We start from the raw sequence: 22,804 nt of genomic DNA, 5'->3' as shown, positions 1-22,804 counted from the left end.
GTACCCTGGTGAGTGTCAATGCTTAGGGAACTGTACCCTGGTGAGTGCTGTTGCTTGGAGAATTGTACTCCAGTGAGACTCAATACTTACAGGATCTGATACGTAGTGAGAATCAGTACCCACATGGGAAGAGGAGAGAAAATTATTAAAACAAATCAATTTTCTTATGTTCTTATGTGGGGTTTGGAAAAGGCTAGTGGTAGTCAAAAGAATTACATTTTAAAGTCTTCCACACACATTCTGTGTGGGAACAGTCATATCGGTATGGACTGGTTGGGCCGAAGGGCCTGTTTCCACACTGTAGGGATTCTGTGATTCTACGATAACATCCTTCTGAAACTGAGTTGTTCCTTTATTTAAATACCAGCTTTGAATAGTTGAGGGGAAACTGTTAAAACCTTCAAAACTCAACTGATCCATAAACAACACGTTTTATTTAGAAACATAAACCCAAAAATGGAAAGTTGTGTTACCACTTGTTTTTGTCACAGCTTAAGGGAAAAGTAGTCACTTAAGGGTCACACAAGGGCATAAACTTTGTAGGAAGCTGGATTTCGATGTTTTTGGGACACACTCGCATGAGGTGTCTTAAAAAGTAAAGTTTCTGCCCAACAACAGGGTTTGGTTTCGTTTGGTTTAAGTACAGTTTGTTACAGAATTGAGAAGCAGTTGATAAACAGACCCTCAAAAATCCTGTAAACAAGCTGGCTCCTTCTCTCTCTCTAATTCAAAAATAAATGATATTCCAAGACTGTGCAAAAAGAAAGAAAACTTTGAATTCACGCCAAGGCCTAAGTCCAACTGACCAGCCCTCAACTTGAGCATCATTGCAGTCAACTGCAAGGTGATATCATTGTCAAAAACCAAAAATAAATTTGTGAGAAAGTTACCTTATTCCCCTTTTTGGTTTGGATTCTAATGCACAGACTTTGTGCTTTTTTGTCTATATGTTATGCTCACAATAATCCTGATTGTCTCAGGTGTCTGTCTGTCCTCAATGTATGAGTGAATGTGTGTGTGTTTGTTTCTGCATGTGTGTGTTTGTTTCTGCATGTGTGTGTGTGTGTGTGTTTGTTTCTGTGTGTATGTGTGCATTTGTTTCTGCATTTGTGTATAAGTGTGCATTTGTTTCTGCATGTGTGTGGATGTGTGCATTTGTTTGTGTGTGTGTGTGTGTGTTTGTTTCTATTTGAGTGCATGTTTAGATTTAAATGGAATAGTTAATAATAGCATGTTAGAAGATAAGTTTACTTTAACAGATAAGTTTCTGTTTTCTTGTTTATTGATGAACCTGGTGCGAGTTTCATTGATCTTTGACTGTGGTTTCAGTCAGGCATTAAGCCTGATTGTGATTAAAGTGGTACACTTCTGGTGACTCATGAAGAGTGAGATTTGATCTCCTGCATACTCTTCGCACTTGGGTCATGACAGGATCACTTGGACTGAGACTTACAAATTACTGTTACAAAAATAAGACAGAACACACAAATAAGAATAAAGATGCAAAAATGTATTAAAAAATTCTACAAATGCTACAACTTTTGTACAGCGGAAGTGTGGAAAGAATGGCTTATGAAAGCTGAGAAATACACAGAGAAGTAAAGCACTAGACTACTAGTTCACTAATTCAGCACAATGATTTCAGTCAGAATAAATATCAGAGAGAAACTATTTACGTGTCAGGTCAGCAAGTGCCACAGATTAAACTAGCAGACTGGCCCATGTACTTATCAGCCATGCCACAGGGGGGAGCTCAATGCAATCATTCTGTTACGAGGACAAAAGAAATATTTTGGAGCAGGGGTAAGCCATACAGCCCCGGGTACCTTCTCCATCATGCAATATGATCAAAGCTAACCTTCAATTCCACTCCCCCAAGTGCTGCCCAAGTGCCAAGATTCACTGCGAGCTGTTATGATTCCAGCTGATGTTATTACTGTCTATTATTCCTTTCCCAGACTAAAATCTGGCTTAATAGATGATAGTTTGTTCATCTCTGAGACAAAAGCATGCAATGTGGAAAATTTTGTTTTAACGATAAAACAGAAGATTATCCAGGCAAAAGGCTCCCAAACAGCTGTATCAAAGGATGGCATGATAGCTTGGTGGTTAGTACTGCTGCCTCACAACACTTGGGTTTGATTCCAGCCTTGGGCTGTGTGGAGTTTACACATTCTCCCCGTGTCTGCTTCGGTTTCCATTGGGTGCTCTGGTTTCCTCCCACAGTCCAAAGATGTGCAGGTTAGGTGGATTGGCTATGCTAAATTTCCCTATGGTGTCTGGGGCATGGAGGTTAGGTGGATTAGCCACAGGAAATGCGGGGTTACAGGGATAGGGCGGGGGTGGATCTGGGTATGATGCTCTTCGGAGGGTCAGTGCTGCATTGTAGAGCTGCTATGGCCTGCTGTTTAGTGTTTATCATGCTGATATGTAGGATCTGTCCAGGGATTACAGGGTGCAGACATCCTGGTGAACAGCACTCGAAGATACCAACCCAAGACCTACCGCCCGTGTCAGCTGCCTACATAGCAAACATACTGTATCTTCCTTTCAACTGAATGGTCTTGTTGGAAACTGGTGGGGGTTAGTCATCAGCCCAGTCAAGGTCGGGCCGTAGTCAGTCAGAGGGCACCGATATTGTGAGTCACCACCAAAGCCCACACACAGTCAAGGGGCTTCTTCAAAGTCAGTCATCCCACTTGGGGAGCTCACATTCCTGGGAACTCTCTGGGGAGGGTACAGTGGTTAGTCTTTTCAGGTCAGCACCACCAGTCAGAGGAATTAAGAACCATCAGTCTCAGAGCTGTAAAGACAGATGTCAGGGGTCTGGCCAGTCACGTCTAGATACAACTCGTCAGAGCCTGTCTGAGGTCTGATGTACATACAGTCCTGGGGCTTTGTCTGGCAAACCGTCAGGAGGACGAAAAGGGTGGTGTCTAGGGCCAGCAACGGTATCAGTGTCAGAGGGAGTGGGGAAGTCAGGGTGGGGTTGGAAGCAGAGGTATCTGTGGAGGTGGGAATGAGGTCAATGACGGGGGGAGCGTGTTGGAGCAGTATCGGGTAGTATGGTATCCTTGGCATTTGGCACTAACCACCACCGTGTTCTCCACAGGGGAAATAGAGAAGAGGAGAATTGGACATCATCAATGTGTAACATTGGCATTCACAGAGCAGGGAGAAGTTGGAGGGGAGGTTCAATGTGATGGGACTCCTCATGGGTTGAAATGGGCTGTCGGGATAATATGAGGTAATTGAGGACATGGAGGCTGTAGACACTCCCTTCTTACTGACACGTAGTGGTCACTCAGCCACTGCAATACCTTCAAGCATTACTGCACTTACTGAGTGGAGGGTGGGTGGATGGGTGAGGCAGTCAGGTCCCTCTTTATTAGGGAGTAGCATGTCTGCCTTTGTGGAGAGCTGTGGCCAATCCTCATCTATAGGGAATGTCACTGATTACTGCTCAGAGATCAGAGAAGCTCGGTCACTCTTTCTGTCTCCACTGAGAGTCCGGCACTAAGCAGCTGGTGGGATGCTGGTGGCTGACGCTGCCTTCCTGGGATCAGGTGGATGCACTGGGAGCAGGCCTGATGGAAAGCCCAGCAGCTGAAGCAGGTTGTCCCCAAGGGTGATGAGCACCTAGCTGAGGGAGAAGTCACTGGCACAGGGCGCCTGGTATTGTGTAGGAGGTCCAGAATCTCTGGCCCTGACTGTGTTCCTTAAGCCTGCATGAGATGCGAGACCTACACAAGCTGTGTGTGTGACAGACGCTGGAGTGGGATCTGCAGGCTGCAGGAGTGAGAGGCAGTCCTCTCCCAATGACTGTGATGGTCACTGTTTTGCTAATCTCTAAGTGACTGTCTCCTTCCAGGGAGTGATGGGTAACCTGTGTGGGATCACTCGGTCATGTTCCCACAAACCTATCAGGACAGTGACTGATGCCATCTGTGTAGGGCCACCCCGGTTCATTTTACTCCTACTCAGGACAAAGTCAGTGCTGCAGACCGGGCAGTAGGATTCGGGAATAGCGTAGGGTTTCCCCAGCTGAATGGTGCCATTGAGAGCACACGTGACACCGAGAGGAACATATCACAACACTGTGGAGTTTATCAACAGGAAGGGGCTCCATTTGATTTATGTTCAGGTGATCTGTGATCTCTGCTACCACTTCCTCAAGGTGTGTGCCCACTGCCCTGGCAGCTGCCATAACACCTCGGTCCTGGGGCACTCCTATGTACCCACTATGTTTGAGGGTCCAGGCTGGTTACTGGGGGAAAAGACTACCCACTTCAGTCACGGCCATGGCACCATTACACAACCCCCTGATGGATATAGAGCTTAGGCTTAGTGCCTGGACCAGAGTCCGAGGTGGAGCAGACGATGGGGTGGAGCAGATGATGGGGTTGCTGAAGATGCTGCTTGGACCAGTACAGTCTAGGCACAGTGTGTTGTATCATCGAGGTGAGCTCTGCTCTGCACAATTGGAGCAGGCACTGAGGTCATGTGCTGGAGGAGATTGGGACTGGTTTCTCAAGGAAGAAGGGGAGATTATTGGATAAGAGAAAACTGCAATTGTCCATGACAGATCTCGGCTACAAATCAGGCAGAACCTTATTAAATATGGATTCCCAAATTAGTCCTTATTGAACTGGAGACCAATTTATTTTCAAATTTCAAAATAGTTACTAATGAAGTAATCAAACATTCCTTTCAACATACATTTCCTCCCTCATTTCTCCTACCCTGTCCCTCAGCTTCCTTCCCCCCTTGGTCTATAATGCACTGTATTTTACTTCTGAAACATTAGATTGCTTCATAGATGAGAGCTGGGTGTTGCTGACCAGCAGTGCCTGTGAAATAGTCATTGGGCATGATGCTCAAATCTGGCTCCATTGTGAGGACAAACTTCAGCCTCTCTTGGTTTTGTTCGTGTTTTGTTTTCTGTGAGTAAAAACTTACATTTAGATCTGTCCCACTGCTTGCCTGTATGTGACATTCTACTAGACGATGATAAACTGTGGTTTGACAATGAGCACTGGGGACAGGGTAGTGGCAAGTTAGAGGATCTTCAGGCAGGATTTAGCTGAGGACAGGTAATGTGCATGGCTTATTGGTTTAATAGCAATAGGGATGAAATCATGGGGGGGTTGGACATGTAAGGTAATGCCAGCTATGTGCCATGGGCAGTGTGCCTTTGTGATCACATAGCTGGTGAGAGGTAAAGCTGGATTACCAAAACTGTTTGGGTGCAGTAGTGCCCTGTCAAAGATAGAGTCATAGAGTAATACAGCATGGAAACAGAGTCTTTGGTCCAACCAGTCCATGCCAAACATAATCTCAAACTGAACTAGTTCCACCTGCCTTGTCCTGGCCCATATCCCTCCCAACCTTTCCTTTTCATACATCCATCCAAATGTCTTTTAAACATTGTAATTGTACCTGTATCCACCACTTCCTCAGGAAGTTCAGTCCACACGCGAACCACCCTTTGTGTCAAAAAATTTGCCTCTTATGACTTTTTAAAATCTCTCTCCCCTCACTTTAAATATGTGCCCCCTTGTGTTGAAATTCTCCATCTTAGGCAAAAGACAACTACCATCAACTCTTATCTATACCTCTCATTATTTTATAAACTTCTATCAGGTCACCTCTCAACCTCCTATGCTCCAATGAAAAAAGTCCCAGCCTATCCAGCTTTTCCTTATAATTCAAAGCTTCCATACCCAGCAACATCCTGGTAAATCTCTTCTGAACCCTCTCTAGCTTGATAATATCCTTCCTATAACTGGGTGCCAGAAACGGACACAGTATTCCAGAAGAGATTGTACAATCTCCTGTACAACCTTAACACAATGTCCTAACTCCTGTACTCAAAGGACTGAGCAATGAAGGCAAGCGTACCAAACGCCTTTTTAACCACCGTGTCTATACGTGACACAAACTTTAAAGAACAACGTACCTAAGTCCCTCTGTTCTACAACACTGCCCAAGGCCCTACCATTAATTATGTAAGTCTTACCCTCGTTTCTTGTACCAAATTGCAATACCTTGCATTTATCCATATTGAACTCCATCTGCCATTTTTCAGCCCATTGACCCAATTGATCAAGATCCTTTTGTAATCTTAGAAAGCCTTCTTCACTGTCTACAATGCTACCAATTTTGGTGTCATCCACAAACTTACTAACCATGCCTTTTATATTCTCATGCAAATCATTTATATAAATGACAAACAAAAGAAGACCCAGTACCAATCCCAATGGAACACCGCTGGTCTCAGGTCTCCAGTCTGAAAAGCAACGCTCCACCATTACTCTCTGTTCTCCTGCCATTAAGACAATTATGCATCCAATAGGCAAGCTCACCCTGAATCCCACTTTACTAATTAGTCTACCGTATGGAACCTTGTCAAAGGCTTTACTAAAACCCAAATAAACAACATCTACTGCTCTGCCATCATCAACCTTCTTGATAACTTCCTCAAAAAACTCAATCATCTTTGTGAGACATGATTTTCCTTACACAAAACCATGCTGACTATCCCGAATCAATTTTTGCCTCTCGAAATGTCCATAAATCCTATCTTTTATAATCTCCTCCAACAATTTACCCACAATCGAAGTCGGACTCACAGGTCTATAGTTCCCCAGTTTCTCCTTACAACCTTTCTTAAATCAAAGTACAACATTAGCCACCCTTCAGTCATCAGGCACGTCACCTGTAGTTATAGATGATGCAGATATTTCTGCGAGGGGTCTCGTAATTTCCTCCCTTACTTTGCATGGGTGCAAAAGGTGCTGGTCTTTCAGCTATTATCTGCTGAGTGGCTGGTTGTTCAGGGCATGGTACATGGTAAGATGGAGCCAGAATCGTGTGTAATGGTGCCATGATGGCAGGATATGTAGCTAATGTAACAAGTTTAGTAAGGTACAGCGAGAAAACTCACTAGGCCTCACAATGGAAATCCCTCCAAAATTCTTGACACAACTCAGATTTAGCCAAAACAAGGTAAGATTCAGCCCTAAGTCACTGTGCCAAGGTGAAACTAACTTATGATCATGAAGCAATGTTTCTTAAGCAATCTTACGATGCTAAACTTTAAAAATACTGCGTTAGAGCAGGAGGGAATGCATAGAGACCAAGGGGGAAGGAAGAGTGGGTAGCACAGGGTAGGAGGATTGAGGGCAGTGATGCATTTTGGAAGGAAAGTTTGATTACTTCGTTGGGAACCAATCTGAGATCAAATTGGGTCTTATGTGCAATAAGGACCATTTTCCTTCTGGGTGCAATGGTGGTGAGAAATAAAAACACAATCAGTTCATTTTGGGCCCTCTTGTGGTGCAGTGGTAGTGTTCCAAACCCTGTTAAAAAGAAGGACCAACTTGACAATCTATGGACATGATTAGACAGGGTTCTTGTGGTGCAGTGGCAGTATCGCTACCCGTGGACCAGAAGAAAAATAAAGTGGACCCAAAGAGTCCTCTTGTGGTGCAGTGGTAGTGACCCACCCCTGGACTGGAAGGCCTGAATTCTAATCGACCTGTTCAGAAAAAAAGTTGGAAAAAAGGGACCATTTTAGCAATTAATGGACATGTCAGACAGAGTTCTTGTGGTGAAGTGGTAGTATCCCTTCCCCTGGCCCAAAAGGCCTGGATTCAGGTCCCATCTCTTTCGCAAGCGTGTCCTTACACATCTGAACAGTTTGATTAACACTATTTGAAAGACAAAACATGGATATGATTAAAGAATGCATGTCAGATGTTGAACTTGGTATAGGCTCAATGTTGAAATTGATTTTATAGATTATAACTATCAAGGGTAGTAGTTTGTTGGCAAATTTACCTTCAACATACAAAAGAACAACGATTCAGTTCCAGAGGCGTAACTGCCTGAAAGCTAATTTTATACATGTCAGACTAGACAATGTGTGTGTGAGTGTGTGTGCACGAGAGAGAGAGAGAGAGAGAGCTTTTCAGCTGTGGTAGCATCATTATGAAGACTGGTGTGTTTATTCGAGAGCTTCCTTCTCTATGTGCTCAGGGTACTCACCAACTGACCCATCAGATGTCGCAACATGAAAACTGAACAGGCCTGAGAAATCCATACTGCTGCTTTAAACCCCTTCAGGACATTGTAATGAGTGTGTAACGTTAATGAGAAACGGTTGAATTTAATTTACTTGGAGTATTTTTAACATGCAAGTATTTCAATTTTCAGTTCAGTAGGTGAGCAATCCTCTGAACCGCTCCTCAGTAAGTGCCTGGATGGTGGCCAAGATAGTTTGGATTCCAAAGTCTTGGGCTCTTCAGATTGGTCACAGCAGAGTTTTAGCTTATTCTCATCTATCAAATATCAGCCAGTGGGACAAGCTCCTGGGAGATACTTCATAATTAAAACAGTGGGCTCTGGGTTAAATACCAAGTGAAGCATTTGCTTCTCATTTGAAGATCATGAGTTCAAAGACTGAAGGGGTGCAGTTGCCTGCATGAGCATTATGCAAAGTCAACTGTACATTCGAGTGAATTCCTGGATGGCATTTGCCCGAAATGACCTTTAACTTGGTAAATCAACTGGAAGCATTATGGTTGGGCTGGAAAACCGAGGAGTAATGGTGTAGTGATTGGAATGAGGTCTGCCAGGAAGCTGTCATAGAATATGAGTTCCCTGGCTGGACCAGGTTAACAGCACCAATCAGGGAGTCCTGGCTGACAGATATAAACAGGAATGTCAGATGTTGTTCATTTTAGGAGCCAGCTCTGTGCTAGCTGGGCCAGTGTCATGTACTGTGCCCATGGAAATAAAGTGTGACTTGGTTGCAAGATTCTGGCCTTCATGGAGTTATTTCAGATGTGTGTATTGGACAGAGTAGAGAGAGACTGTCTATCTAAACTGGCCGATACGTCTCCTGGATGCCTATCTCTGGGAAGTCTGAAATAAGAAAGCAACTTATAACCCTGTCTGAATGAACAAAATGAAAATGTCTCTTGGTTTTTCTGTGTTACCTAGCTGAACGTTTGATCGTTTTCACTGAACGTCTTAATTTGACCTGTTAAATGTTGTTTCCTGAGGGCCTGAGCAAAACTACCTGGGGAACCCTTTCCTATGTGGGAGGCGGGGGGGTGGAGGGGAAGATCAAGAACGAAGGGGTACAGTCTTGAGGGAAATCGGGAAGCATTTTTTCTAACAAAAGACAGTGGAAAATCTGGAATTTTCTTCCTCAAAGGCTGTGTGAAATGAGGCAATTAGAGTTTCAGACTCAGATAGATTTCTGTTAGGGAACAGCACCAATAAATTTGAAGTTAATGCTAATAAATGGAATTGAGGCACAGATAAGCATAATCCAATTGACTGGTGGAATAAGCCCAAACAGATGTCTTATTCCTGTTTCTAATTAAACAGTTTAAAGAGATATTTAAAAGGCACTTTTCAGAAAAGAACTTCGATGGAGAAGTGGCTAAAATGGATGTGGAATTTACAGTCTGTTTCCCACAGTTTATATTAGAGTAGGTCAGCCAACAGTCACGTCTCTATTTGTAGTGGTACATTTCCCAATATAGACTGGCACAGTCCGCACAGACAAGCTCACAAGTGTCTCTGCATCCACTTCCATATATCAGTTTCTTTTGACTTTAATATGGACAGAATGATTCCATACTCTCTCTTTACAGCTGTCAGGGTCATTTCTCTTTAACCTGAATGTAGTTGCTCTCTCCCTAAACTCTTCTGAAGTTCCTTCCTTTTTTTTTTGAGATGGACATGTACTTGTGCCTGCTGGTGTCTCACCCACCCACACAAGTATTTTTCACATGACAGTCTGAGCTGAGAGTGTTGGGAGGCAACACAGCAATGGGAAGGAATGCAAATGATTGAAATCCCAATTTTTTTTAAGTTGCAGATTTTCCAGCTAGAGGAACTCAAGAGGATTCCTGTTTTCCAGTCCTAGCCTGGGACACATATACCCACATAAAAGAACAGGGTATTTGGTCCCTCAAACCAGCTCCGCCATTCAACAAGATCATTATTATGACTTCATCTCCACATTCCTACCTGTTCCTGACAACCATTGACCTGGTTGTTAGTGAAGAATCAGAGCTGGAAACCAACTGCAGAATCCCAGACACCAACTGATTTTGCACAGGCTGAGGATTGAACCTACAGTAGATGCTGGTTCAGTTCCTGACTGAGCAGTGCGTGTAATAACAGACACACCAGGACAATTATCGTGTTAACAAGGCTCGGTCACTTCCGAAAGGATCAGCATTTCCCTAATTCCAGCCTGCGAGATACTCAGAGACACCCTGAGTGAATGCTTTCTGTTTGGAATTTAAATTTCTTGAACATTTCCAAGGTGAATGTGAGCACAACATAATTAGAACATTTCTCACACCTTGAAGGAGCCCCATGTCATTTTCAGTTTGATTTATATTCATCTTGCAAGTAGTAAGCCTCAAATAGTCATCCTGATGCAGCCCTGAGAAAGGCAACAAGGTAAATCATTGTAACTTGAGGAGGTGACATGATGAGGATAAGAGGTCCCAATTTGGAAGCAGCCCAGATTATTTGTGGGTCTCCTTCTTTAAAGACCCATAATAATAATAGTCCAACGCTTACCTTGGCATGGCCGTCTTGACAGAAAACAAAGATCAGATGAGAAAAATAAAGCATTTGAACCACTCCGCAAAGTGTAGCAGTTTTGATGTGGGCTGCATTTCCAAGCGCTGGGCTCAGGAAGCAAGTGAATGTTCAGGGAGCAATAGCTCATTCCCTCTCTGTTTTCATTTCGTTTAGCTGCAAAACAAGCATGGTTTAACACTTTGGACTTTTCTTACAACTCTTAACACATCACCTTAAACTGCTTCCACTAGGGATAGGGTTGTCAACCCTCCAGGATTATTCCAGAGTCAACAGGAATGAAAGATTAATCTCCTAGCCACTGAAAAATTCTTGCAGCATTAAAGACATGGCTTTTGTTGTTGCAAATTTCTTTGAACGCTTATTTATTAGTCATAAAAATACTGGGAGATAGTCAATAGAAAGTTTGTCTAACAGGGTGGCATAGATGGAAAGAGGAGGTCACAGGAATAGGGTTAGAGTTAGCAACTTTACCCAGACTCTGATAGACCTGCTACCAAAATGCGAGATATTCTCATCCCCCCACCGACTGATAAAGTTTGGAAAGATAAGTGCTACTTGCAGTTTTTATGGGCACAGAGTAAATAGTTCACTTACTATCTGCAGAATCCAGAAACACCACCAGCTCAAATCTCTGTGTTCACCAGATTTTTATTTTTTTTTTAAAAGCACAGATGTAATGTCACTATGTGACTCTCTCTAAATCAACCTCACAATTTTTTAAACTCAGCACGCGGTAAAATGTATATTTTTCTCTTTTCTTACCAAGGAAATGTTTCTCAGTATTTGAAAAACAAATGTATGCTAGTAAAATATACATTTGTTACATAATGAATAGATGGTGGTGTAGTGGTAATGTCACTGGACGAGTAACCCCAAGGCCCAGACTGGGGACTCGGGCTCAACTCCCACCACAGCCACTGGTGGAAATTTAAAAATCCATTAATAAATTCAGAATATGTTGTTAGTTTCATGGTTATTGTTACTAATTGTTGTACTAACCCATTTGCTCACTAATGCCCTTAAGGGAAGGCAATCCGGGCCTATGTGAGTCCGCATTCACAACACTTGTGGTTGATCCTGAACTGGCCCAGCAAGCGCCTCAGCTCAAGGGCAATTAGGCATGGGCAACAAATGCTGACCTCGCTGGTGATGCCCACACCAATATGGAAAATGAAATGTTCTGTGTTTGCAATGACTGAAAATCCTTAGTGGTTCAGACTGTCCTGAAATATCGCTACGACCAACATGGTGCCATCATCGATGGGGCCAGTTGTTTCTGACAGACTGGCTGCTCTGTGAATCCAGTGGCCTCTATCCACACTCCATTCAGCATTGGTTATATGGGCTAATGCTTTTTGGCCTTTTTGTGTTCTTTTGCAACAGTGCTAACCAAAGGCAGGGTTAATGCAGCTTCCATAAGACCATTGAGAGAAAGAGAAAGAGAGGGGGGACGGGGTTGGGGAAGGAGACCCTGTCACTAATACAGGTACATTTTCCCAAAATCAACAGACCATAAACTCGAGTTGTCCGTAAAGTGGGCACTTAAAATGTGCCCCATATAATTTTGTTCTAAAAAAAAATTCAATTAGAATGAACTTTCCTTGGACAATTTGCTGAACTCTGTCTGCATCCTGGACTTGTTTGCTTTGCTGCTTGAACCTATTTCCATTCTCCTCAACCCCAACGAACAAGAATTAGCTCAAACTCACCCCCTGCCCAAAATCCAGCACAGCTTTGGCATCGAGTCTGCCAGTTTCGAGTGTACCTGTATTTAACAACACAATTAGGCTTGTATTGGATTTCCCCCTTCCCTGTGGAGACAAGCAATCCATATTTGGTTAATCGAAATCAGGAGCTGGCTGTAGAGGAATGCAGGGGTTAGTTACATTACTCCCTTGTGTAACATTCCAGCTCTTGACAGCAGGACAAACAAGGAATGTAGACAGGCAAATTAACTAATTCCAAAGGGAAACATTCTTCCAGTTGGATAACTCCCTCTATCACCAGGAAAAGGAGCAGTACATCAGTAATATACAAAGTTTCTGCAGGTAGACTAGAGTGTGATTCCTTGGGTGATGACTAGTTGTAAATGAGTGGGTAAAGTTCACCAGCCCACATCTTCCAATACAATCACAGATGATAGCTCTCAAACTGGCTCTGCTTCCTCAGTGGCAATGATTTGTAATCCCAATCTGCTCAACATTTCATCGTTACCAGATGGAGACTGGAGAGAGTGACTTTGACCTCCCATGACTGGGAGGGGATAGTTGGGAAGTAGGAAACAGCTAAATGCGTGAACTCACCAGCTAAAGCACAGAGCTGTAACTGGTAGCTCAGTGATCAGCAGTCCGAATGAAGACAATGGCTCTGTGATGACCTTGCTTCGTCACATACCAAGGGTCAACAATTCCTTTTACATCTAGCTGTACCATGTGAAGCCCATTGATAGCATGGCCTCCCAATCCTTCCTATCCTCCACCTCGAAGCTTTGTTAGACCCTAGCGACAGGGCGGCTCTGTATCACATGTTAAACTCACACTAAGCCAACAGCTCTGTGGGAGAAGATTGGCCCAGAGCTATGGGAATCTGCAGAAGTACACTCCTGGCTGGCATCATTTCACAATCCATGAAAATTAGTATCATCACACTCATTTATAAACAGAAGGCAGGGAGTAAGGAAATCAGAAATTGGTGGGATCTGTATTCAGGCTTAATATCAACTACAAAACTCTGTGAGGTCATCACAAGTCCAGTAAACTCTTACTGTGATCAGACCAGTACTGTGCCCATGGGAAGGTCACTAACAGCCTCATGATACAATCATGTACGTACAGGGAAGGATTTGATTTACTATTTTCATCGTACCTCAGTACAAGTGGTGTCTTACGTGCTTTACAGGCAGATTGTACTATACAAGTGCATGAGGGTAACAGAAGAGAGAAATGATGATCACAGGCAGAATGGTTCAGGTCAGGATCTCCCTGTACATGGACCATGTTATTGTCTCCTACACAAATCCACTGTCAGCTCATCCAGATCAGAGCACAGTAATCTGCAAGTGAGCTGACAGCACCTTTTGTTACATTCACCATCAGCACAGAATATCTGAAGAGGCTGGGGATATGAATCAGAGGGACTAGGAATGGCTCAAGAGCCAGGAGTTTATAGCTCAAATGAAACAGACCCTAGGAATGACAGAGCGATGCTCCAGTCTCCCTGCAAGTAAAAAGATACTCTTCAGCTGCTCTTGGTGCTTTTGTATGTAATACTGGTCGAGCCCATACTCTGACCCTGTGCTGTGACAATCACCTGAACCATGTTTTCCACTAGTTCTAGAGGTCAAACATTCACACTGACACAATATATACAAAACCACCAAATAAATCCAATGATCATCTTTGTTTGCAGCTGCATCAAGCTCTGCATAGATCCCCACTGTGCATGCGCCTGTCTGAGCCGAGTGTAGTGAGGGCTGGTTCTGGCCACGTTGCTATGGGATGTCCCATTTAATTAAGACATTGCATTTCTAGAAAAGATTGTGCTGAAAACACCTTTGATCACAAATCGACCCGCATTTGGCATATTTAATGCTTCAGAAAAACCTAACTTTCTGATTGCTCACTGGGCAAGTTTCACTCATCAGATAAAATGCCTCATCACTTGAAATGGCCAACAAAGTGTCTTAGCTGGTAGTGAGAGAGGGACCTCCCTCTCAGATCCTTCAGGCACACCTGAAGTGTTAGGAACACAGCATGTTGCCCAGGAGACAGCTGAAGAGGAGACTGTTACCCACCTCCTTATTGGTTTGCACATTTCCAAAGAGCAATTGGAAAAAGATGTTTTTTTGGCGTTGTTTATCCTAATGCAGGCTCTGTAATGCAGCATTGTTCCCAGTGATGCAAACCAAGACAAACATCAGTTATTACTCAAAGGCATCAATTCAGTGAAAGACTTGCTTTGGGATTACTGCCAGTGGCAGGAGCTGCTCAAGACTGAGTGTTGCAGACCAGCACAGCCCCAGTTCCCAGACTCCCTGCTGAGAAAAGCACTGAACCTTGATGCAGCCGTGTAAACAGAGCCTGACTGCTATTGTATAGGGAGAGGCTGGAAGCAGTGTAAAAGCCCTTGGGCTGTGTGAACCAGAAAATGTTTAATGCAATGGAATTGCAACCTGCACCGTAAGTTGTTTGAGGAGTTGCAATTTACTGCATACCATATTTAATCTAGTATTTCATTGAGAATTCTCACATTTGGATTGTACTGCAAAATACATCTACAAATTTAATGAATTATTTTTGAAACAAAATAAAACAGATGTAGCTTTTTACAAACCTGGTGCTAAAATGGTCTCTTTTTTATGTGCCCAGATAACAAGTGTTGCCACAATAATCAGATCCGATGGCCATCAATGTCCAGCTCAAACTTGTCCTGGTCAACATCTACACTCACTTTCTCAGAGGGGCCATTGCTGGTGATACTTGTTGATATTTATCCCTCTTTCGAGGCAGGTGAAGCACTTCTAATGCTATTTAAGTGATCGAATAACTCTACAAATACCGTGTGGCTCAGCAAACATAAACTAGGCTTAGATTTAGCAACAGTACTGTTAGGGAAGTGACAATCAATAACTGAATAAGAGAGGAGAGTTGAAGGAAAATTGACCATTTTTCATCTGTGAACTTACAGTACAAATAAGTAAAGCAGAAAAGAGATAGAAATATAGACTAGAACCACAGCACTGAAGCCATTTCACATTAAAACAGGTTTGAAAACCAATACAGGATCCTCCCCCCCAAAAAAAAAGGACTAACAATTCAAACTGGGTCCAAATAGAGAAAGTTGACAGGCAACCACCCATAAATGGATCCAGGAACTGTGTCTCAAAGCCTAACGAAAAGCCCAGTGCATCATAGCTGGTATCATTCTACCTCAAATATAGTTGGTATATAATCATCTGACACTGGTGTTAAAAAGTCAACTGTACAAATCTGGAACAGCAACAGTAAGCGCACTTAACATTAGATTGAATTAATGGCTTCAGGCTAAAACCACAGTCTTACTCAGAGTTGGTTTTTTATATCCTCGAGGCTGAGGTTCTGTAATTGTAAGACCATTTTTGTGGTTCACAGTGGCTGAAATGTGCTTGACTGACTTGGCTTGCATCCTCCCTTGGCCATGTCCACCCTGATTTTTATCCCTTCCTCCCTCCAAAGGCACCAACTCTTACTGAAGGGAATCACTGTGTATCTCAAGCACGCACCTGAGCCCAGGTACGGAAAGCGGCCAGGCTATTTGGCTGCAGGAGCAGCACAAGTCTAGCCTTCACACAGTTTCTAGCCAGGTTTATTGGATAGCCAATCTGGAACTGTGACTGAATGCCCACTCACCCACCTCCTCACACTCTAGTCCAGGATGAGCAAGACAGGTTCTCATCTCACTCCTTCCATGGCCAAGGCCAGCTGGTTAGTCAAAAATAGTGATTGATGGACACGGCTAGTATTTTAAACAAAACTGTTTGGGTCAGCACAGCTGAGTGGAGCCCCTTGTGGGCCATTCACCCACCAGCTGGTCTGGAAACTGTGTATGTCCAGTGCATGCAAAAGCTATTTCCCTCACAAGGCCATGCTTAATTCCAATTATTTGGGCAAAGGGCTTGGCTTTAGCCTGCACCCATCTAAGGAAGACCTCTCTGTTTCTTGCAGAGCTGGACTGTGTATTACTGTGCAATCAGGCTTAGGAATTGGGTAGACCAAGGTTCAATGCCCTAATTATTAAGTGGATCCCTGTAGAAAGACACTTCAGCATCAAATTGTGGTTTGGTAACGTTGCCATCAGTATGAAAAAAGGAACCTCATCAAAACAAACATTTTTATGCCGCGCATTTTTGTTTTCAAAAAAGCCCTCCACCTCACAGTGCACCCACTCAGTCATTCTTGCAAATGCCTCAATCAAATGTTGCCATCTTCGAGCATTTTGTTGACACCTTCACAAAGCTTCTGCAAGTGCGCGCGGTAAGGCTCTGTGGGGCCGTACAGTGTGGCCAGGAATTCGCAGTTTGCAAAGTGGTTAAAGATGTGGTCGATGCGCCCGTGGGACTTGGATGTTAGGTGCCGTTTGATGGCCTGGTGCAGCAACTCCCTGCAGTCGTTCAGGATGTTTGCAAGAACGCGCCTATCGAACGTGAAGTCAATTTGGTGGAAGCTGACGGCTGTCATAGCCAACTGGTGGACCTTCTTGCGAAACTTGTCCACCAGCATCAGCTCGTCTGCATTGAACTGGTTGTTCCTATAGAGAACCCCGAGTTTAACCACCACTTTTATGAGGTTTTTGATGACCTTCTGGGCTTCCTTTTTGTTTCTTGTGTATTCTTTGGTCGCGTAGTAAAGTTCATCCAGGACCTCACTGCTTGTGTCGTCGATGAAGATGTTGACCATGCTTTTGGATGCCATCTTGCCCAGGAGTTTCTTCTGTGCCTGCATGGCCAGGTTTTTGGTGTTGAAGACATCCATGGTCTCTGGAGAAGGAAACAAAAAACAATTCTGCATGATAGGTCATCAGAGCCAAGCCCTAAATCAAAGTACAACTACCACCACCCCCCGCTGCCTCCCACCCACCCACCACCACCACCCACTCACTCCTGCACCACTTTTTCTTGAATTACAGAAAATTATAGCTCAGAAACTCGCCATTTGTCCCATTACATCCTTGCTAGCCAAGTAATCATCCAGCCACATCCCACTTCCCAGTGCATGGTCTGTAGAATTGTAGGTTATGGCACCTCAATTGCGTACTCAAGTACTTTTTAAATGTTATAAGGGTGTCTGTCTCAGATCCCCACTATCCTTTGGGTGACAATGATTTCCTCATCAAATCCCTGAGAAACCTCCAAATCTTTGCCCCTTCAACCCAGGGCAATAGGATCTTCCTACTCACCTATCTGGAGCCTTCATTTTTATATACATCACTGAGCTCTCCTCTTAGCTTCTGCTGGTATAAAGAAAAGCACCCTTCCTGTCCAATTTTTTTCTTCATAACTAAAATTCTCTGGGCAAGGTAACTTTCTTGTAAATCTCCTCTAGTCTAGTAAAAAGTACAAATTCCTGCAAAGTGATGACCAGAACTGCGTGCAGTTACGCTGTGGCCTGACTAGCAGTTTACAATGTGCCGGCATAACCTCCCAGCTCTTATATTCTATTCCTCGGTCAGTAAAAGCAAGAAACTTATTCGCCTTCTTGATCATTTTATTATGTTCTGTCTTCTGAAAGTGCAAGTGTTTGTTCAATCTTGGATGCAGCCATTTTACTAGCCTCACTCAAGTGGCTTGTGTCTAAGAGTGACCTTGCACAGTTATTGCTTGAAGACTGTCCAACTACAAAAGGAGGCCACAGCTGATCTCTTCCTTGTCCAATAGCCCCCCAGCCAATTCCTTTTCCCCCAATTCCACCACTAAAGAATCCTGGCGTGTATAGAGGTCAACTGTTTTCAGTTGTTGGTCTTACTGAGATTGACAGGTCAAGGCTTAAATGCCTGGCCTTTTTTTTGATATTGCAAGAATTTGATTTTCTGTCCATTCCAGGTTGGTATGGTCACCGACTGAACCAAGGTTGAGCAGGATTGAGCCAAAAACAAAAACAGAAATTGCTAGAAAAGCTCAACAGGTCTAGCAGCGTCTGTGAAGAGAAATCAGAGTTAATGTTTCAGGTCTTCCCCTTCCTTAGAACATTCTGAAGGTTCAATGTTGGAACATCCCAATAATAGTCACATGTGGAAATACAGTACTTCTCAGTTACAAGCGCTGTAATGTTGTCCCATTATTCATACTAGGCTAGGAACTAATTGTTTCGTGAATATCTATCCCCAGGTGACATATTTCCTTATTGGACTGCCGTCATGTGCTGACTAACAGTGCATCAGTCGATCAATAACATTCACATGGAGAGCTGCGAGATATAAACTGAATGAAGCTTCAGCATTGAGTGTAAAGTGTGACTATTTGTAACTGATGGGAACCAGAAGACAGAACAGGCTTGTTCAAAGGCTCTGCAAGCGCCTGCTTGTGAAATGACTGATTCAGAGCCAAAATTTTTCCAAGATGTTTACATCAGCCCTTGTACATGCTTCGCAGATGGCGCACAGTGCCTGCCAAAGATTATTTGGCAGATTTCGGAGGGCCCCCTTCCTAAATATCCACTACCCTTCCTCCCAACGGGAAGCAAACAGGCAGATCACTAGGCACAAGGTTTGCTATTTCTCTGCATTGTTAAGAAACACTCTTAGCTATTACATAGAAATAAGGATTTGTGATTGGCAAATAGTATGCACCATGACATGAACAGACCTGTCCTGACAGGTCAGCCAGCAAAGGCAAGGCTCAAGAATGTTACAATCATCACAAGCAGAACACAGAGCACACCGGAAGAAATTCCACCCAGTGTATTGTCGTGGAAAGATCCAGTTGAATTTATGATGTATGTATATTCAGTACATATTGCTGTTCCAATTAAGGATTACTGATTCAGGACAGTCTAATGTTTAAACACAAGACCTGAACCAATGGAATTTACAAATATAATCATGTGGCACAGATAGCTAGCCTTAACAGTGCACAGAATGATAGACAATGGCTTCTGCCTGCCTACTAGTGGCAAAACCAACCAGATACCAGCTCTCCCAATTATCCACTGGGAAAACTGAGCTGGTCACATGAAAGACCTGGCGTCATGCTAGGTGACCTCAATTTGTTTAATATCAGCCTGACTGCAGGAAGCCTTGCTATCCTGCTCCTGGTCACAGTTCAGTAACACCAACTGCAACAGATAGTGAGTATGTTCTTTCAGATCGAGAAGAACCTCCACGTGTTAGAAATCGAACAGCAGCAGAAAATATAAGAAGCACACAGAAGGTCAGAGAGAAGACAAATGAACATTTCAATTCAAAGCTATCATTGCCCTGACCTGAGTGCTGGCAGAAGTTTGTGAGATTATATCCCACTCTGGACTTGAACACAAAATCTAGCCCCTTGTGCAGTGCTGGGGAATACACCTAACCCTCAGGTGAATATAAAGATCAGGCAAAACAAAAAGAGTCCATGCAGTAACCTGGTCAAGATTTATCCTTAACGAACACCAGAAAAGAAACTTACAGGGTCATGAGTTATTTCACTTCTGTTTATAGCAGCTTTCTGTGTGCAGTCTGGTGGTTGCGGTTCCTACATTATGACAGTCACTATACCACACAGCTTGTGAAATAAGATATTCTGAGATTGTGAAGGAAGCTAAATAAGTGCAAGTTTGTCCTTTTTCTTTCATCAGGATAATCTAAAGGTTGTGTATTTTTTAATGCTGATTTCTATGGCATCATTCAAAAGGACAACATTGTATTCTTCCAGTTTCCTGGCAACAATCTTTCACCAAACACTACCACCATCAAATCACATGATCTGGCCATTTAACTTCCTAACGGGTGTAAATCAACAGCTGGATTTGCCTACATGTCAATGAGAGCACCCCAAATGGGAAGGCTGCACTGAATGGTCTGCCAAGCTCTTCTTAATCACAATTGAAACGTGCCACTGGGGGATATCTGATTGGCAATCTAATCCTGAACCCAAAGCCACAGGGCACAGTTTGGCAGAATACACAGGACCATAAACCGATTTATTTTACCCACCTGGACAATGACTCTTGCTGCTTTAACTTCTGCAGCACTCACTGCCGTCCACTAATTTTGGTCAAGGTGACATTCAGGAACTGAGAGAGTGGATGTTGGCAGGTCATTTTGACACTGGGCAGGTAAGAAAGGGCATCACAACCAAGTCTACTGTCCTCATCTAACATCCATTCTCTAGGAGGAGAAATAAAGACAGCAGTGGGTCTCCCACCAGCCCAAGAGACATTATGGAAGGGTTCCCAACTCTCCAAAGTCATCCTGGAATCTCCTGTGCAGAGTGGTACAGATCCTGTCAGCAGCTGACATAACAGGGGAAGAGTAAAAGGGGTCTATATCATCATGATCATGACTCTCAATGCAGATCACCGATAGGCATACTGAACTTTTAATTGCAATACGTACTTTCTTAGCAAAGAGGAGACAGCCAAAAATTAACCGTGGATATAAAATCAGTGGCAGTCTGGAGAGGAATTCTGCAATGTCACACCTGTACAGAGTCAGGGCAAGTTCAAACAGAAAGAATAAAAGGCTGATTACTCAAGAGGACACCTCCTACAGATATCTTACCTTTCCAGGGGTACATATAAAAATGGGTTTAAAAGTGAGCTTCAACCCTGTTAGTGTGTGTTACTGGCCTGACGTCCTAGTGTGTGGACTAGTGTGCTCTAAATGCTACAGTTTGAGAAGACCTATTAAATACCGCTGCACTGCAGGAAATTAGATGAAAAAGGCACTCTCACTCTCAGTGTTACCAGCCAACTACTGTCAAAAAGAAGCAAGGCAAAAGAATTCCAACTGATCAAAGCAAAGAATGTTGAAATCGACTGTTCAATTGCTAACGTCAATGCAATGAATAACATCCACTGCAATGACCACAACATTCTACCTACCTTTCACAAGTGACCTAGACTGATCCCTTTTGAGGAAATGCTCTCTCTTTGGTCTCACTTCTTAGTTCTAACCTGTGTGTATATATGTTGCATTATTATTTCTTCATGTATTTAGTAACTGATAAATTCACTCTTTGTTAACTCAAGAAAGTCTGGTTAAATTGGCTCATTTTAAGATATAAAGTCATTTTTTCTGGGGGGAAACGTGAGAGGATTCTTTGTAAATTGACCTTTTGCAACCAACTGAAGAGAATGAGCAAATGGAGAAGGGGAGCCAATTCATCCTTCAACTCCCGGCAGCATTATGATTTGGGTATCCATTTTGGAATCCTACTGAATTAGGGAAATCTGCTCAGAGCCTGGTCGTAACAATATGGATTATAATATTAATACATTGACCCCTGGGTCCAATTGCTTAGCTCACCCAGTACATTTGCCAATGTTTCCCGTTTTCATTTCCGTAGAAGAAGAGATTCACAGCAACGTAAGAGCCCATTTTGTCTCTGCCTGCTGTTTGCTAAAACAGTCCGACATTAATTCCAAACCTGACTCTCTCCATGGTCTCCTACATTTACAATGACACCAAATAAACCCCAAATCCTCACCTCATTGTCTTTGTTTGTAGGCCTCTCCTTTGCTATGTACTCATTCATTTGTCCTTTTAATGTCTTTCCAATCAGGACTATTTATATCATCTAACAGTTTTTGTTAGACAGCTCAAAAATTTTAAAAAGCTCCACTTTGCAGATCTGTTGCAAGATCATTAATCTGAAATGCTAGTTCTGTTGCTTTCTCTCTCACCTACCGAGTTTTCCACATTTTTCATCTTCATTTCAGTTTTTCAGCATCCATAGCATTTTGTACCTTTTTAAATTAAATATAAAGCAATTGCAGTCATTTACCTATCAATTGCCTCTCAGAGATTGGGGCATTTGTGTTAGGTCTCTCCTCCCTTTCTCCCCAAAACGTATGAACTTGTTTACTTATTCTCAAGCCCCGATAAAAGTCAGGAACAATAACTTCTCTTTTTTTAAAACCAGATACGACGACTGACCTGTTGTGCATTCCAACTGTTTCTATTGGTAATTGACTGAAAGTTAGCCTACAGATGTAAAAGAGCGAGCTTAGGGCTAGCTAACAAGATTCTAGGAAGAATGCAAAATAATGCAGAATGCTGCAGTCAGTCATCTGGTTCATTTTAGCGAAGAAATACTTGGCCTTGGAGAATCCAGGAACAGCTAGGATTGAGATATGATGTGGCACTGAGGAAATATTCCCAGGAGTGTGGATGCGACGAGCAATTTGATCAAAAAGTTAATTTTAAACAAAAGGGAATGCGCAATGCAGATGGGGAATAATTCCTGTCCTCGCCCTCCTATAAAAAGATTAGCAAATACAGATCAAAATCAGTCGCACTATTTAAAGTAAGGGACAAAAATACTCACCCAGAAAGTAAAGAGAACAGACAGGAAATTGGAATTAAGAGGTTAGAGTGCTGTCATAGCTAATAAATTGATGAATCAGAATAAAGACTAAGTGGTCAATTCCTACTTTAACACCAATAAAGTATGTATTTGAGAAAGTATGTATTTGAGAAAGTATGTATTTGA

General features: G+C 43.0%; 1 protein-coding gene across 5 annotated transcripts in view; it reads right to left on the bottom strand.

Annotated features, from left to right (window-relative positions):
• Positions 1–11,267: 11,267 nt before the first annotated feature.
• Positions 11,268–22,804, bottom strand: part of LOC109919837 (tumor necrosis factor alpha-induced protein 8-like protein 1) — a 59,435-nt gene continuing 47,898 nt past the window's right edge. For all 5 annotated transcript variants that reach the window (XM_048614277.1, XM_048614274.1, XM_020519864.2 and 2 more), the window contains exon 2: positions 11,268–17,149. In XM_048614277.1, the coding sequence (XP_048470234.1) occupies positions 16,584–17,144 (561 nt within the window). In that variant the 5' untranslated portion in view covers positions 17,145–17,149 and the 3' untranslated portion in view covers positions 11,268–16,583. The remainder of the gene's footprint in view (positions 17,150–22,804) is intronic.

Source organism: Rhincodon typus, chromosome 29, assembly GCF_021869965.1.
Source record: "Rhincodon typus isolate 14 chromosome 29, sRhiTyp1.1, whole genome shotgun sequence".
Lineage (NCBI taxonomy): Eukaryota > Metazoa > Chordata > Chondrichthyes > Orectolobiformes > Rhincodontidae > Rhincodon > Rhincodon typus.
The sequence above is the reverse complement of the archived record's forward strand: the minus strand, read 5'-3'. Positions and strand labels throughout refer to the sequence as shown.